Raw genomic sequence first — 17246 nt, 5'->3', positions numbered from 1 at the left:
TTTCTTCTTCTTAAATTTTTTAACGAATTTAACTTTTACGCCATAACAGTCAATCTGAACGTTTCATCATCATTTTACATAGTGGAAAAGGAAAAACTATTTTTCGTTAAGTTAAGTAAAGTAAGTTTTAAATTTACAATCAACCGAACAAACAACCCGACAAACCCTGTAATGGTGTACAGTTCCGCAATGTTAGGTAAAGTTTGCGCGCTACATACCTTGGTTCCTTTATTTTCTCTCTGTACGGCTGGTTTTTTTTTTTTAGCTATTCAGCACACGATACCGGGTCCGGGAGTGCTGATTGTAGTTACGTGCTACGTGTGTTGATTGTTGCCACTGATAGTGTGTGTGCGTGCAATCACACTTCCTGGATTGATCGATCCAACCGCAACGCTGCAACCAGCGTAATGTGACGATTTGAGTGACGATTTGTTGACAAACGGCGGTTACTACAGACGGTTTCGGGGCCCACTGTACTCCTGGCGGTCCGCCACCGGTCACACGCGGGCGCGCACACACACACACACGTAACCCACAGACACACAAACGCACAGGCTCACACCTGGGTCATACACGCGCAATGCATGGTCGCGTGCTGCAACGTGCACACACGTAAACGATGGCGTTGTCAGGACGTCGGATATTACGCAACGTAGCGACGTTACACGCACTCACGCACACTGTATAATGGCACTGTTTTGACGCATTTTTTTGCGTTTTGCTGCTGCTGAAGGCGCTTCCCTACACGGTACACCTCCTTACAAGCGAGAAAATCGATGCAGAGCGGCACAAAGCGGCAAAGTTGCATATCCGGGAATGCGTTGCGTTCGTGTACCAGCCACACGAAGGATATCTCCCCGCTAGCCGTAAACTATCGGCACACACGCATCCACCAGCACACGGCTATGGTGCCGGTGGTTTTCGGGGGGAGTAATTTTCGGACCGTTCCGGGGGAGGTGGGTCGTGTTTCACTTGCAACCTACAAGAAATGTTTTTACCTTTTTTTTTCGTCAGGCGAAGTTTGGTTTTTCTTTTGGGGCAGGAAAAAAAAGACACAATATATTATCTTTGTATGGGGAAGAGCAAAAAAAAAAACTATAGAGTTCCTTCCGGTCAGGTCGTGAAGCCAGCCGGTGTTGTGCCGTATCGTGAGGGATACGCGTGCCGGTACCGCTACACTAACACCGCATTCGATGCGTGTCGCCAAGGGAAATATGGAAACTCCACCGTACATTAGACTACAAACACGACGGTGGCAAGGAAAAAACTTACCACAATTGCGCGCGCATAGCATTTTGTTTGACCACGGCACATGAATGTTCCTCACTCTCTCTCTCCCTGGTGGGTGGGAGGGGAAGGTGTGTTGGAGGAGGCAAGATGACAGAGGGTGAGAATAAGCATACATAAAATGGCACACGCACACCAGAATACCGCGATTGCAATACGGGCGCACGCGTTCGAGTACCGATTTTAAGGAAGCGGCATTTAAATTGTGACCGAATGGGAGAACAAAAAAAAATCAATCAAAAAAGGGCTGCAAGAAAAAAAAACTGCAACATCCAAATGCATCCATATGCACACGTGTATGTTGAGTTAATTTTTTTAAATTTAGTTTTTTTTTAATAAAGACGTCATGACCCAAGACAGTCACCCATGAGAGGAGGAGTTGATAATAAAAAAATTGATATCATAAAATTAATTTTTCCATTTACATTCCCTTTTCCCTCTGTTTATAAAATGTTAAATTTGGAAAGGAGATAAAAGAAATCGATTATTATCGCAGCGCCCTCTGCAGCATGTCAACTAATGTTTGTATGTAAACAAAGTCAGCAATGTCAAAGTAGCAGATGTCACTAGTATCTACGGAGTAGCTGTTTTTTTTTTCTTTGGAAACTGGAATTTTCTTTTTGAGAATTCGAAATCGCGCTTGCTTTCTCTAAATCTATAAAAAAATTCCTTCTAAATTCTAAATCTATAAAAAATATCTTTACGTCAACAGGTTTTTTTTATTCTACAAGACTAAGTAGCTTTTGCTATAATATTTTGAGTAGTCTCTACAAAACTAAGAAAGTTTAATGGCATTAGAAAAATCGATCGAGTGACTTGAATGCTTGCAGAAGATGCAACAAAAAGAAAACAACAACAAATGAATAAATACTTACTCCAGTACTTTCTGTGGAGGTACTTCCTGTCTATCTGATATATGCGGACATGTTGGAAATTTGACTTTTCAATATTTGAAAAAAAGCTGATTGATAATGTCTTCCAACTCGATTCATTTTATTTGTCTGTGAAACTGTCACCTGAAATACTAAATGTATTTCAATAAAATGCGATTTAGTGAAGTCAACTCTAAGACATATAGGTATAAACAATATTACATCCAGATTCCAAATCTGCGGAAATTCAATTTATGCGAGGACTTCAATTTCCGAGCAAATATTGAATAGTGTATTCCAGGTAAAACACCTGTAAAAGCTAGTTCATTGCTTTCTCTCCTTTTCTACTAGACGGATCAACGTCGGTCCGGTGTGCCGACACCAAACGCTAACAGGATGAGCGTTGTGAAGTTTGCCGGGACACTGCCCTTATCTAGCATGCGTACAAGTGTCACCGTCAATTGCACTTTCGCACACGGGGGTATTGGTGTTTGTGTGCAGCTTCCACAGCTGCAGTCTGCAAACCAGAACAGCAAGCAAGGGTCGTTGCACATGTGTGCGACAGTTTAACGCTTTGATACACGTTGCGAGGATATCCCTTTTCCGAACACTTATTGACTATTGGCAGAAGGGCTGCTGCCAGTGGTTTCAACCGTTTTCTTCTCGACACCTTCAGGCTACTGGGTATAATCATTTCCCTCTAATCTAAGACACCCCGCAGTCGGGAGGGATTGAGAATAGCACGAAAGAGTATTAATACAAAAAAATACATCTTCATTTTCCCATCCACACCATATTTCTGCCGAGGAGCAAAGGAAAGCGAACGTATCATGTTGCGCGGAAAAGTGATGCTTTTCAGGACAATTTTTTTTACGCAATTCGTTCCATTGCTTTACGGCAAACATTGTGTGACGACCCTGTATACCAGCGGGGATTTTTTTTACATTTCCTCGGTGTTCTGGGAAGTGTGTTTCCTTCGTGTTTTGGAAGATGGGATAAAACGAACAAAAGAAAACGCAAAAATAAAAAAACGGAGCATATGTGCATATACGTCCATCCAGTGGCGGTTCTGGCTTTTTCGGTCAACTTTCTTTGCACAAATGTGCAAACGGGAATTTAGTGTTTGTGCTGAAAAAAAAACATGCTTTCATGCGAACGGATTTAAATGCAGAATGATATCTTTCTTTTTTCCTTCTCTTTAAATCACAGTCTTGTAAATGTGTTTCAAAAAGCGTTTCAAATGCGTCTTACAGAGCAACAAGCTTTATAAAAATGTGTTAAATAATCGGAAAAATTGGTATGTTTTCCTCAAGAAACTGGAGAAACTTCAATTTCTTCAATTTCTTACAAAATCAAAGTTCCATAGAGAATCGAAGTACTCATCACACTACTGGAGCGATCGAGTCTTGTGATCAATAAATGCGGTATATAAATTTGATCGACAAAAGACCCTGTTCTAGGTAAAATCATAAACGATTCCATCTGTTCCAACTGTGTCGCTTATCGTGCTGGATCAGCAGCTCCAACCAGGGGGAGGCATTCGCATCGTCATAAAACTGAATAGCCACAGCATACAGACCAACCACTTTCATGCCACTAAAACCTACTTTTCAGCGCGTTTTAGTGCATGTCCCAAGGGCACCCTAAAAGGGTTCAGACGGTGCGCGGATGATTGAATGAAATTGCGCTGAATGTTGGTGTTGTTGTGGAGTCGCAATTTTTTTTTTTCATTTGCCTCTCTATAGAGACATTGAACCGTACCCCAGCTTTAGTTCGCTGTTAATGGAGCAGCGGCATTCATTCAAATCTCGACTCACGCTTAATGACAATCTCGTGAAGGACGGTCATTGCGGTACGGCGAACGTACCGTGGCCGGACAACACACGCCTTTAAAAGAAGACCTTTGTCGAGACTTAAGTTCTCCAACGTTCTCGGGTCTTCTCCACAACCATTCCGTTTTCTTCTGCCTCTTCTGCCTTTATATGCCCTTCCTGCCCTTCCTCAAAAACCTTAGCTCGTATTAGCGGGCGTGTGTGTGTGTGTGTCCATATGTGTCTGTATTCCTCTGAAACCGGTGTCCATGTCTGTACGGCTTTTGCTACTTCCTACAATAAAAGGCTTTATATTCCCTGCTCTTTCGCTTAATGTACGGGCTGGAAATGGAATCGCTGTATTCATTGCCTTTTTGCTGCCCGATTTCAATCGTTCGGCGTTCCCGTTTCGGACGGCTGGTGATGCATACGGCTCCCTTATTATGCTTCCACCGCGCTAAGGCCCTTCATACTTCACACCGCTTCCTCACCGTGTACCGGGATATGCTTTTGCCGCATCAAACATCTTCTGGTATCTATCGGCTGTACTACAATTTTGTTGCTGTTGTTGTTCTTTTCCTCATTCTTCCGAACATAAACACCAGAAGCAGCAAGCGTCTCACAGCAAGCAGTAAATAGCAAATAGCAGCAGCATAAAAGCATAGAGAAAAAAAGGCTGCCCACTGCCGATGACGATGACGGTGATGATGATGTCGAACATGAAGAAAGAGAACAGATTAAGACAGAAAGAAAAAGAGAGATACAAAAGGGAGTTGTGTGATAGAGGGAACAAGACAGAGAGAGAGAGAGAGAGAGAGAGAGAGAGAGAGAGAACGAAAGAAAAGAAAAAGACGTTGCACATCCTGGAGTTTCTTTGGCGTAGCCAAAAAGGGCGAATCGGAAGAAGGAGTGGAAACTCAAAACGAGAGGGGGTGGGGGGAAGAAAACAAAAAAAAACAACATCGAAACACGGTGCAAAAGGAAGCGAAGAGAAAATCGAATGGTGAATGTAAAGTGTAGAAAAGCCGGGACACAAGAATAATGCGAGTCTCTGGATCGATTTTTTTGTTTTGGAATGAAGAAGAAAACCCGATGGTTATAAGGGAGGAACATTAATATTACAACAACAACAAAAAAACTTAAATAAAGGGAAGGCGAACACGGTAAAGTGAACGGGCTCTTGGTATGATCACGTTGCGCTTTAATGCGTGAAAGAGAGCGCAACCCACCAAACAGGACAGGAAAAAAAACAAAACAATATAAGTGTGGAAGTGAAAGAGATATCCGTGAAACTTGATGACTTCACAACTACAGGAAGGAAGGTGAAAAAGAGCGCGTAGCGTTGTCGTCGATGTTTGTGCGTCTGGGTGCGTGTGTGCATCTACAGACACAAACTGATGATGATCATCGTTGGTCGCATTCCCCTCTCATCCTCTTTCTCCACCTCCCTTTCCCCCCTCCCCCCAAAAACGGTTGTGAAGTGGGTGGACGCGGGCTGGTAGAAATCTGCGCGCAAAAAAAAAACCCGCGCAACATTGCGACACACCGTTGAGCGCAAGCACCGATGACGTGGGCAGGTGATAGGTGTTTCGCTGTACGATTCTCGACGTGAGCTGCACGTGGTGAAAGTGCGTGCATACCAGAAGAGTAGGGGAGGGAAGGTTCGTTAGCCAAGAGAGAAAGATAGAGAGAGTGTGCGAGAGCGAGAGAGAGAGAGAGAGAGAAATGCGTACAACATGATACACGACAGAGAGGGTAAAAAAACCTTTTATTTGATTAATCAACACACGCGTACTCACTCTCACCCAATTGCAAGCGTGTAGCTTAGTTACTTATACATGCGCACACCGACGCGTATGTAAAACAGTCTCGCGACAGTGTGTTCACGATATATTTTCCAATGATTTATCCCATTTATAGCTCTTCCACCCTCGCTCTCTTGCTTCTTCTTGGGAAGAACCGCAAAACTGTCAAATATTCATGCGTACCGATCACCGATCAGCAGTGAGAGCTGGTTCCAGCTCACAACAGTGAGATGGAAATTAATTATGATTAGATCATTCTCACCCACTGCTCATCACAACAACATTGTGCAGCAACTTCGTCAGCTAAAGCAACGGTGAAACAAAGCGTTGCGATGGGGGAAACGGTGTATAGTGCGGCGATCGTTACACTCCTACCTGTCTATAATGATCTCACCCCTTCCAATACACTTTCCTTCTTGACAGCGAAACGTAACGCATCTATACGTTATACGGAGAGCTCGATCACGGCAGCGACCCGGCCGAAACCGTTTGACAGCTGAAGATCGGTCGCTACGGTCGGTGTGATGCTGCGCTGCTGGTGATGGCGGTAGAAGATGCGGAAGATGACGTACGCGTTTGGAGGCTTTGTTTTCGCACATTTGTCACGGGTGATGTGGTGGTGGGTGATGCCCAGTCAGCCCCGGTACAGAACCGATTCGATTTGCCAGGTAACAACCAAATAACAAAAAAGCGCCTTTTCGTGATCGAACAATTTTTGACAGCTGAAGCGATCGGTTTTGAATGTCGGATTGAGAATCCAAGGTGCAATCGGGATGCTGGATCCGTTACGCACGGTGTATGGAAACAGCAATGAGTGTAATGGATGCGGACTGGTAAAGATAATGGACTTTTGATCTTTGGCACTCTATCTCACTCTATTTGCTTGGGTTTAAACACCTTCCCCCCGTGCAGGGATGCTGGTATTGGTGTTCAGCGGCGTTAGCGATGCACGCACACCTCGGACCCCCACTCAACAAAAGTGTGATGAGGACACCGGGAGGTGAGGGGGGGGGGGGGGCTAAATGCGGTTGAAGCATCATCAAAGGAAGGGGGATTTTGTTATATACCGTACATGATAACATGGCGTGGGTGATGAACAAATTACATAAATTATGGAAGATATGCACACAAACACATCAGCGCTCGCAGGGCTCTTATCGATCGGTTACGATCGCTGGTACTGTTCGGTACCATGTGCATATGCTTATGGGAAGATGCAGAAGCGCATCAGAAGCAGCTGGTTAGGAAAAAGGGACAGCTGATGAGACGGAGGTATTTTTTTTTTTTTGCAAATATACGGCCTTGCCTATTCGTACCTCTCCGGGGTTAGATTCGCACACGTAGCCGCAATTACAAACACAGATTGAACAATTTTGTGACCATTGTAGGCTCCTACCACAGGGTTGATTGTCGAACATTAAGCGGTGGGATATTGTGTTTTTTTCTCTTCCAAATGTACCATATTATTTGCTATGCTTAATGAAGCACATATTTTATGTTGTGTTATTTTTTGTTTTGCTGATAAACATTGCACTACTTACGATTGTTTTTACTATCCAATCCAAAAAACCCAACTTATGGGCGAAACACACACACACATATACACCAAAATTAAGGCACAGTTGAATAAACTATGGTCCGATTAATTTTCACGACCTGCAGGCTTCGGGAGGAACGCACTGAGAGAATGGTACCCGGCACGCAACACCGATGTAAAGCAGCATTCTGCGTGCGTGCGTCTACCTTGCAGTTTGCTTAGCTTTGCTGGCAAGTTCTCGATCTCCCCTTTTTTTTGTCGTTTGTTGAATCGTAATTAAGTGAACTTTTTATTATACCAAAAAACAAAACCTCTCACCCCAATAAACGTATCCACAATTTAACACGCTTTTACCGTAACAACGCACCGTCACACCGTGTGAACGACTCGCGTACACGTCCTTGCGCTTCGACGTTTTCTTGGGAAGTAACTGCAATCTCGTTTATCCGTGTTGTATCGTACCAAATGCCACGGATAAACCGGACGTGCGATCCACCATTTTATGACAGCTTCAGTTTCGAAGCGGGTGGTGAATTTAATGTTTTTTTTTTATTCAAACCCTTATTATCCCTTTCCGTTCATAATTTAGGGGTTTAAATGTTTTCCTCCCAAAAATTCACAATTTAAAAAGAAAACAAATATTATAAACATGAAAACTGCATTATAACCCTGACCAACGCGGTTTATCTTCACCGCTTGAAGGCTATGGAACTTAATTCAAAAAATAAAAATTAAATTATAATTTGAGATTTTGTTTTAAATGCATCAATCATAATTGGTTTGTGATGCAGTCAAATCGTAGGAAAATTCCAGTTAAAACGATTTTTCCAAGGTTATTTTTAAACATCGAAAAACATCGAAACTGCTAGAGAAAACTGCTAGAATAGAGGTGTGAAGCAAATAGTTAAAAGCATTTTGTTTTCAAGCAAATTTAATTATTTAAATTTAAAATTAACAAACATTTGACTAGTTGAAAAATAAATGTGTTGCATTTATATGTATATACGAATTACATTATTCGTATTCGTGCCAAACATAAAATTACGATCAAGGTCATGCAATATTCGAGCTGTTTTTGAAATACGTACTATAGATGTTCTTTCGTACAACATCTACCGGCTGAACATGCCGAGGGATCGGATAAAAACGAAATGAAAGAAAAGCGAAGAAAACATCAAAAGCATCCAGTGTGTGTTGTATATGTAACGCTTCAAACAGAGCGAACATATTTATTATTTATTTTAACACTGACACGTGCATACCAACCGATACGTTAGACTGGTTGTTACTGATCAACGCTTGATGTTATGATGACGGAAAATCCGAAGTACATCAAAAGACACCCAATACAGGTGCATTTGTAGCGGACTGTGAGACCTCCCCCCCCCCCCTTCCCAACCTTCCACGAATCATTACGGTCAAGCCGCTCCATCACCATCGCGGGCTGTTTTATTCTACGCCAATGCTCACCCCAGCACTAGTAAGGATTCACTTAAGGGAAAATTACTACACATCCTACCACACCGGTGTAGGACGTGCAGCCGCGCCACTGTGTCGCCAGCGTGCGCTGTATAGTGTTACGGGGTACGAGCAGAACCGGATTGATGCCGGTTCTCACCTCGGCCGCCGGGTTGTCGTGAATGAATCCTTACACCTCTAACGCCACCATTACGCCCCTGGGTGTATGAAGGAAAACATTTCATGCGAAGGAAACCGCAGCACTGCCAGCCCATCGTTCCGATATTGATTTCCATCACTGGTTGTACCGTGCGGGGTCTCGGTTACATTTGCATCCACATGTCTTCGCCCTGTACGTCTGCCGCCATTTTAACGCCAGTTTCAAATCGTCGGTAAAGAGTGTTTGTAGATGTAGGTGTGACTTAAACTTTTTTTTTTGGAAGAGAAACCAATTCGCAGTCACTTTAGCCTGGACATTAGCTCAGTTCCAGCTGAATCGTGTAGCAGTCCACACCGAAGTTACGTTGCCCACACGCACCAAACTTTCGAGTGTGTGTGTGTGTGTGTATCTGTGTGAGTTAGTATAACTGGATGTAAGTGTGCGGTGTCATCTACCTTTGGCTCCCGCCAAACAATAGAGCAGAAAGTGTGGTCCAGATTGGAGCATAGTCTATGGACCATCTCGTGTATATGTGGGTTAATATTTTTCGTGTTTTTCGCAAGTGTGTGAGTGAGTGGTTTTAATGGTTCTAGAAGAGTTGCCAAATCCCGTGTGCATGCCCCCAGTCGTCACTGCCAGTTCCATGACCAAGCAATCCGCTATCAAACTGCTCAATATGGTAGCGAACGGACGCAAGAGACACTCGTCGATCAATGAGCAACAGCAGCTAGTGCCATTGGAGGCTCCGGCAAGTTGCCTCTCGTCACCTCCGCCAGGCGGTACCAGCCGCTGCTATCAATCATCGCTCCGCAGCTACAGCAAGTGGTCCCCGACGGAGCAGGGTGCGACCCTGGTGTGGCGGGATCTGTGTGTCTACGCTACGGCCGGATCACCGAATGGTGAGCGTAATGTTGGTTCCGGTAGCCATCGTTCCTCGATCAAACGAATCATCAACAATGTGAGTGGTGCCGTAACACCCGGAACGCTGATCGCCTTAATGGGTTCCAGCGGAGCCGGCAAGAGTACGCTTATGTCTGCCCTGGCCTACCGTACACCGCGTAAGTTAATGCATACCTGCACTGGGATAGTCGAATTTCTTATGGTGTTCATAAGATATCTCAAGAGTTTCTCTGGCACTATTTCGCACAACAAATAGTACGATCCAATTCCTCAAGTGATACCTCCATTTCGCATGATTAGCTATCTAGTTACAATACTCCGATACCCCAATTCTCATGAATGCCAAGACTAGGCAGAGCAAATAGCCTTACTGAATAACTCACTGGATGATGCTCAACATCTTCATGAGCCAAAAGTACCTTCATTATAACATACCTAAACTGCTATTATAGACAACACACTATTCAGTAATATTATGTATCGTCTTAGTTCTGCTTAATAATGCCTTTCTTAATGCGTTACTCCCCTTCACGGGTAAATGGAACGTATTGGAATAGTCCTGCAGCATTAACAAGGCTTCATGTGGCGGCTTCTCAACCGGTTTACACATGTATTTCTTCGGAAGGTACGATTTAACGTTGCTTGTGTTAGGGTATATTCATTGGAAAAGTGCGTTGGGTACTTGTGTACGCCTCACTACCTATTAATACCGCGGGAACTCATTAACTATCATGCTTTTAAATATTATAAACAGTTCATTATATTGTGTAATGTCTGGCTTCAAATAATCGGTAGTAATGACTGTTTTCAAGACATAAATAACCTCAATCTCTAAGCAAAGACCATAACCATAGCATATAGGTGAATAGCCAAATGAGAAAAGGAAATAGAAGATTAATTTAAAAAAAAATATTACACCACTAAACATAAAAGGTTTCAGATCAGCAACTTCACACAATGTTGTGACACACAATCCTTCCAGTTTTCCCCTGGTTTTGAAATATTGGGTTGTTGTTCTTTTGGGTTTTTTTTTGGGCCCACCTTAACAATGTATGTACAATATTTTTGGTTTCATAATATCTCCTATCTAGCGGGAACAGTTGTGCAGGGGGATATACTCGTAAATGGACAACCGGTAGGCCCTTACATGTACCGATTGAGCGGATTTGTGCACCAGGATGACCTGTTCGTTGGTTCACTAACCGTCCATGAGCACATGTACTTCATGGCAAAGTTGCGACTTGATCGACGTGTCGGCCACCGGGCAATAGACCAAACGATTCGGGATCTGCTCGAACGGACCGGTTTGGCACGGTGCGCCAGCACACGGATTGGTGAAGCTGGCGACGGGAAGATGCTGTCCGGTGGTGAAAAGAAACGGCTCGCCTTCGCCACCGAGCTACTGACGAAACCGACGCTCCTGTTCTGCGACGAACCTACGACCGGATTAGATTCATACAGTGCCCAGTCACTGGTGTCAACATTGCAGCAGCTGGCCCGCCGTGGTACCGCCATCATCTGCACCATCCATCAACCATCGTCTCAGCTGTTCTCGATGTTCGATCAGGTGATGCTGCTAGCGGAAGGACGTGTCGCGTATGCGGGCCGGCCGCTGGATGCACTTGCCTTCTTCGCACAGCACGGTCACGCCTGCCCACCAAATTATAATCCTGCGGAGTATCTGATCGGTGCACTGGCTACAGCACCCGGATTTGAGAAGGCGTCCCAGCGTGCCGCCCATCGGTTGTGCGATCTCTTCGCAGTGAGTGAAGCGGCCAGCCAGCGTGATGTACTGATCAACCTGGAGGTGCATATGGCCGAGAGCGGTGACTACCGGGTGACGGAAGAGCAACATCTGTCCGGACGACCACACTGGTTGCACACGACACTGTGGCTCACGTACCGTGCACTGCTAACCGTGGCACGCGATCCTACCGTGCAATATCTACGGCTGCTCCAGAAGATTGTAAGTCATACAGGAATCCTTCCCTCTCTCTCTGTGAACTGCTATCTCACCGATATTCTTTCCCCACGGGCAGGCAATCGCACTGATGGCGGGACTGTGCTTTACCGGTGCCATCGAGCCCACGCAGCTTGGTGTACAGGCGACACAAGGCATTCTGTTCATCCTCATCTCGGAGAACACCTTCACACCGATGTACGCGGTACTGTCCGTTTTTCCCGAAACGTTTCCACTGTTCATGCGCGAAACGAAGAACGGCCTCTATCGCACCTCGCAGTATTACGTCGCGAACGTGGTTGCGATGCTGCCCGGACTCGTACTCGAACCGCTCGTGTTCGTCCTGATCGCGTACTGGTTGGCGGAGTTGCGCCCCACGTTCTACGCCTTTCTCGTGACAGCGATTGCGGCCACGCTCGTCATGAACGTGTCGACAGCGTGCGGATGTTTCTTCTCGGCCGCCTTCAACTCACTGCCGCTAGCGATGGCCTACCTGGTGCCGTTTGACTATATTCTCATGATCACATCCGGTGTATTCATCCATCTAAACACGATGCCGGCCGCAACACGCTGGCTGCCGTACATCTCATGGATGATGTACGCCAACGAGGCCATGTCCATCGCCCAGTGGGAAGGTGTCACTAATCTTAGTGAGCTAAAATCCAACTACCCCTATCGTTATTTGGCGTATATAATGAGATAACTTTTTCGTTTCATTACAGCTTGCCCTGCCGTTGATGACAAACTGCCGTGCCTCCGTACCGGTAACGAGGTTCTCGAGCACTATAGCTTTGACGAAAGCCACCTGGCGCTAAATCTGTGGGCGATGGTGTTCCTGTACTTTTGCTTTCACGTGCTCGGTTATTTATTCTTGTGGCGCAAAACTAAGCGTTGAGATGCGTGTGCAGACACGTTACATTTTGTCCGGTACCGAATATACTTCTTGTCCTGTTTAAATACACTAGGAATCCTCAGCTGTGCTGTTCGTTTTTTTTATTACTGTTCACAGAAAGAGAAATTATGTAAGTTTTTTTTTAATTCCATTCAGAATATCTCTATTCAGAATAGGTAAGGAACATAACGACGATTTTCAAGCATGTATTTATTGTGCACGTGGTTAGGGCATTCGAGCAAATAACAAATTCCCAAGTACCACATGGGCCAGTTGATCAATAGCAAAACGAAAAACATCGCCTGTTGGTGAGTTTCATTGTTACAGCATAACCCACATGTAAATAAAAGCAGCGAAGTTTGATTTTCTTCATAGAAATGATGCTTTTCCACATTGTAATGAGAAAGTTTGATTTTGTTTAAGTAATGTGTTTTTTTCTAGCTGGTATCCAAGACACAATGAAAGAACTGTTGTTTACACAAGCACTATGCGAGACACTATTAACCGGCACGCAATCAATTAAGTATATTAGTTTAGGTTCACAGTGTTTGAGCTGCAGGGGCGTTCTAGTAATAGAAGTGCAATAAAAATAGGCTTCTTCAACGCACAACCATGTCCACTAGCGATACCCATTTAGCAGCCTAAAACACGCGAAAGAAAATAATCCAAAATACGCGAGATTGTTCAATCATATAGTGCAAAGACGTAGAGAGACATTTCTCGCCGCGACATTTCTCAAAAGTAGCTCAATTTTGCAAACAAAGCAAAACCGCTCGACGAGACATTTCTGTGGCTACTGTGATGATATAATTCTATGTGTTTCTATGGAAATAACGTTTCGATGCTGTTTTTTATATATGGACTTTTCATCGCATTTCATCGAATATTGACGCGGCGAGAAATGTCGCTCTAGGTCTATTTGCACGGATATATAACAAAAAAGCTTAAAAAATAATATCGAATTTAGCAGCAAAATAATATGTACACAAACACTCACATCACGGAAAGGGCATATCAGTTTTGTCGCCTTTTTGAATTGAAGTGGTGAGTTTGTTATATTCACCACCACACATGACGTACATTTGACATATTGAAAACATCTTAACAATATTGCTACTTGGGTTATCATCTATTGTTTGCTGGTGTTTTATTTGCGTTGTTCAATGTGTTTTACTTTTGTGTGAAAAACAGCGATATATTTTAAGATTTATTACAACAGCAATAAAGGAAAATATTTCAAATGCGTTGTTACGAAATGACACTCGGCTGATACAGTGTCATCCATTCCTGTTGTGTTGACTGACCATCCCCGCAAACGGAGCGCGTAGGGCCATAACAAAAGCTGCGTCTTGCCATTATTCGTCCAGCGTTCGTGTGAGCGTCGTGTTTTGTAATAAAAAAAATGGCTCCTTACACATCGGAAAGCGATCGTCCAGCAACACCCCAGCAATCAAAGCCGGCGATGGAGGGAACCGACATTTTGAACCAGCAGCCATTGAGCGAAGTGCCGGGTCACAGTACCAGCAACCGTAGCCATCGCTACAAGTGTGAATTTTGCCAGCAAACGTTCAAGCGACGCGACGAACACGATCGGCACCGTTTTTCACATACCGGAGTGGTAAGCTATTCAGACGAAATGCATTGTAAGTTGTTCGGTTTGGCAAACATGTTAATGGTGAGAATTTTGCTGTTGCTTTCCAGCACGCATACCCTTGCCTGGAACCAAGCTGCGGCAAAGCGTACTCCAATCGATCACATCTGCTGCGTCATATGAGAACAAATCATCTCGAGCGACCCGAAACGTCCGGCCCGGAGCTAGCTTGCAAACATCCCAACTGCACTATGAAGTTCAGCAGCAAGCACGCCATGAAGCGTCACTACCAGACGAAGCACGTTCTTGGCAAACCGTACGCATGCGATGTGTGCAGCGAGCGGTTCTGGCGCAAGCTACAATTGAAGCTGCATAAGGTGCGCCACACTGGTCAGTATCCGCACCGGTGCGAACACTGCAGTCAGGGTTTCGTCAACCTAAAGTTGATGCGCAGCCACCGGTGCAAGCACCATGCGCAGAAGTGTGCCGACTGCCCGAAAGAGTTCCTCCGCTGGTCCGAGCTGGTAACGCACCGCCGGCTTGAGCATCCGAGCGAGTTCCGTTGCGACCAGTGCGACAAAGTGTTTCACACGAAACGGAACCTCAATCTGCACGGTCGCGTGCATCGTACAGAGGACGAGCGTGACGTGTTCGAGTGTCCGCATGCCGGCTGTCCAAGGTTTTACGAACACCAGCGCAATCTGTACGCACACATACGGGCGAAGCATGAAAACCGCAAACGGGAGGATCTCGTATGTACGGTCAGTGAATGCGGACGAGTGTTGGCCACCAAACAGAAGCTGGAACATCACCGTAAGTTGCATCTCCGCGCGTCAAAGACTGGTCGGGCACGGAAAGCGAAAGTGGTACCGTTGGCAGGATGCAGCAAGGATGTGACGGATGGTTCGCCATGTACTGCTGCACCGAAAGAAACAACAACCGGAAAGGACGAATCCACTGTGACGGTATCGTCCGATCAAAAAAGTTTGCTAGATGTGACCACTGATTCGGAGGTGGAAAACACGCAAACGGTCCAGGATCTGCTTGAAACGCATATGCAACACTTGTGCACACAGCTGGACACGCTACGGTCTGTTTTAGCTCCAGTGTAGCGCGCAAATTTGCATCTGTTTAAGTCGATGAGTATAATGGTTGGCACGCTTTATAATCTTAAGCAGCAATGCATTTCTTAAAGTGTAGGTAGGATTTGTATATCCTATGTGTATCTTTTCTATTTTAGGCAGTTCTATTTAAGAAGCATTTTCCACGGGCGTTGAGGGATTGATATCAAAACGCAGGATATAGTTTTAGATAGATACAAATCATATTTTTGTGGAACATTTATTAGCACCTTAAGTAAAACAGCTTAAAGTTGTAATTATAGTGAATTACGTTAGTTATATTATTTTGCCAATGGAATATTTATGCTACTGTACGTGGAAGTTAGTGCCATGTTAGGATTCGTTTTTTTAAAGAATTTCTTTCACACTGGTTTTTAATGTTAAGTCCCAATAAAAGGAAAAGTGAATTATACATACAGTAATAGAAATACCACGTTTGCTAAAGCTTTATTAACGACTGTCTTACACTTTACAGCGATCCGATTACCTTACGCTTGCGCATCGTTTCTTCCCATTCGGCTAGCTGCTGCTCGCCCGTCTTCGGTGCCGGTTGATAGTAGTGCGCGGGCGGTGTTCCTTCCTCCAGCCGTACAAAGTAATGACAGTGCTTGTACTCAACCTCGCCTGTTCGGCCTCGGGCGTGCCGCCGTAGCCCCTTGAAAACGCGACCCTTGCCGCAGTGTGATTCCGCCACCCACAGGTTCGTCCGGTACTCGACGTTGTGCCGCTTGACCGCCAGCTCGATCGCTTCCAGAATCGTTTCCTTCACGTAGCTGGCACCCTGCTTGTCGATGAAGGATAGCTGTTTGATCGCTTCGTCCACGGACATGCCGCGTACGAACGATGCAACGTACCACATCTTTTTCGGGCTGTACTTGATGTTCGTTTTCTGATGGCACACGTACGCAGGGCGAACCGGCTCGTCCGGTTGTTGGGGCGGGTAGATAACTTTGTTGTACTGCAACCATCGTTGCGGTCCAGTGTTGTGACCGTTCCAATTCTTGGCCAGTGCATTGCCCGTGTGTATCAGACGAAGTGCTGCACAGCTGGTGTTACGATCCGACAGAGCGAGTCGTTTGAACGTGTGCAATAGATAGGTGGCCATTGTGTAGCTGTGTAATCCCCTGCTAAAATGCGATACTAAGCCAAGGTTTTCTCCTAGTTTCGAGGGTACTTTTTGCTACCAGCACCCGGTCTGTGAAAAACACACCGCCGTGTGTTATGTATACACAATGGCATGAAACGTCAAACACAGTGACAGCGCCTACTGCTCGAGTCGAGCCACACTGTTCGGCAGCGGTTTTTTTTTTTCAAATATGTCACGAATTTTGTGGTTGAATAAATTTCAAAATTTAATAATAGGTTTTAAAAACTATTAAGGTATGCTTTACATAAAATCACAACTATATCGATAACCGTGCAAATGATCAAATTTCTCAATCGAGAAAATTCGTTTAGTTTCACACAGTGTTGGCAACACTGTTTCTAAATGTCATCAACCGCCACCAATCGGAACTCGCGAGTCCTTGTGAAATTTGATGAAAACTGAGAGCAAGCGAGAGCGAGTTGCAGAACACGCGCGAGAGCGTTTTTCCTGACGTTTCGAACAAATCGTGAAAAACCCGCACTCGCCCTACCGACAGGCGTGGGACAATGCGTGTGGATGCAGGGCGAAAGGAAGGATTGGGACGACGGAACGCACAGGCAATCGCAACATAATTTTCCCTCGCTCGCACTTTTTTTGTGTATGCCTTTCTGGAAGAGAACCCCTTTGCACAGGACACTCACACAGGTTTTTTGCTCTCCTGCCACCGCTCGCACCCTTACCCGTTCTCCCGCCCACAAACGTGTG

General features: G+C 45.0%; 4 protein-coding genes across 9 annotated transcripts in view; 2 read left to right on the top strand and 2 right to left on the bottom strand.

Moving 5' to 3' along the window:
* The window catches only part of LOC125760522 (uncharacterized), a 75614-nt gene extending 67848 nt beyond the window's left edge, over nt 1–7766 (bottom strand). For 2 of the 6 annotated variants that reach the window (XM_049420755.1, XM_049420764.1), the window contains exons 1-2: nt 7317–7753; nt 219–1030 (exon numbers count right to left, since the gene is read on the bottom strand). The gene's annotated coding sequence lies outside the window, so the exon portion shown is untranslated. Of the gene's footprint in view, nt 1–218; nt 1031–7316 lie in introns of all 6 variants that reach the window. The other 4 variants (XM_049420744.1, XM_049420735.1, XM_049420728.1 and 1 more) reach the window with 4 other exon arrangements.
* A 602-nt stretch (nt 7767–8368) lies between these two features.
* On the top strand, nt 8369–12764 carry LOC125760650 (protein scarlet). The gene is made up of 4 exons (XM_049421007.1): nt 8369–9988; nt 10922–11796; nt 11870–12440; nt 12513–12764. The coding sequence occupies exons 1-4, from the start codon at nt 9514–9516 to the stop codon at nt 12683–12685; spliced, it is 2094 nt and encodes a 697-aa protein (XP_049276964.1). The 5' UTR covers nt 8369–9513; the 3' UTR covers nt 12686–12764.
* A 1003-nt stretch (nt 12765–13767) lies between these two features.
* On the top strand, nt 13768–15822 carry LOC125760807 (zinc finger protein 467). Its single transcript, XM_049421329.1, has 2 exons — nt 13768–14300; nt 14384–15822. Exons 1-2 carry the CDS (start codon nt 14085–14087, stop codon nt 15383–15385), a joined length of 1218 nt encoding a protein of 405 aa, XP_049277286.1. The 5' UTR covers nt 13768–14084; the 3' UTR covers nt 15386–15822.
* On the bottom strand, nt 15802–16665 carry LOC125761004 (39S ribosomal protein L22, mitochondrial). Its single transcript, XM_049421728.1, has one exon. The coding sequence runs from the start codon at nt 16497–16499 to the stop codon at nt 15864–15866; it is 636 nt and encodes a 211-aa protein (XP_049277685.1). The 5' UTR covers nt 16500–16665; the 3' UTR covers nt 15802–15863.
* Nucleotides 16666–17246: the final 581 nt, after the last annotated feature.

The sequence above is a fragment of the Anopheles funestus genome, chromosome X (assembly GCF_943734845.2).
Source record: "Anopheles funestus chromosome X, idAnoFuneDA-416_04, whole genome shotgun sequence".
Lineage (NCBI taxonomy): Eukaryota > Metazoa > Arthropoda > Insecta > Diptera > Culicidae > Anopheles > Anopheles funestus.
This window is presented reverse-complemented; position numbering and strand designations above follow the sequence as displayed.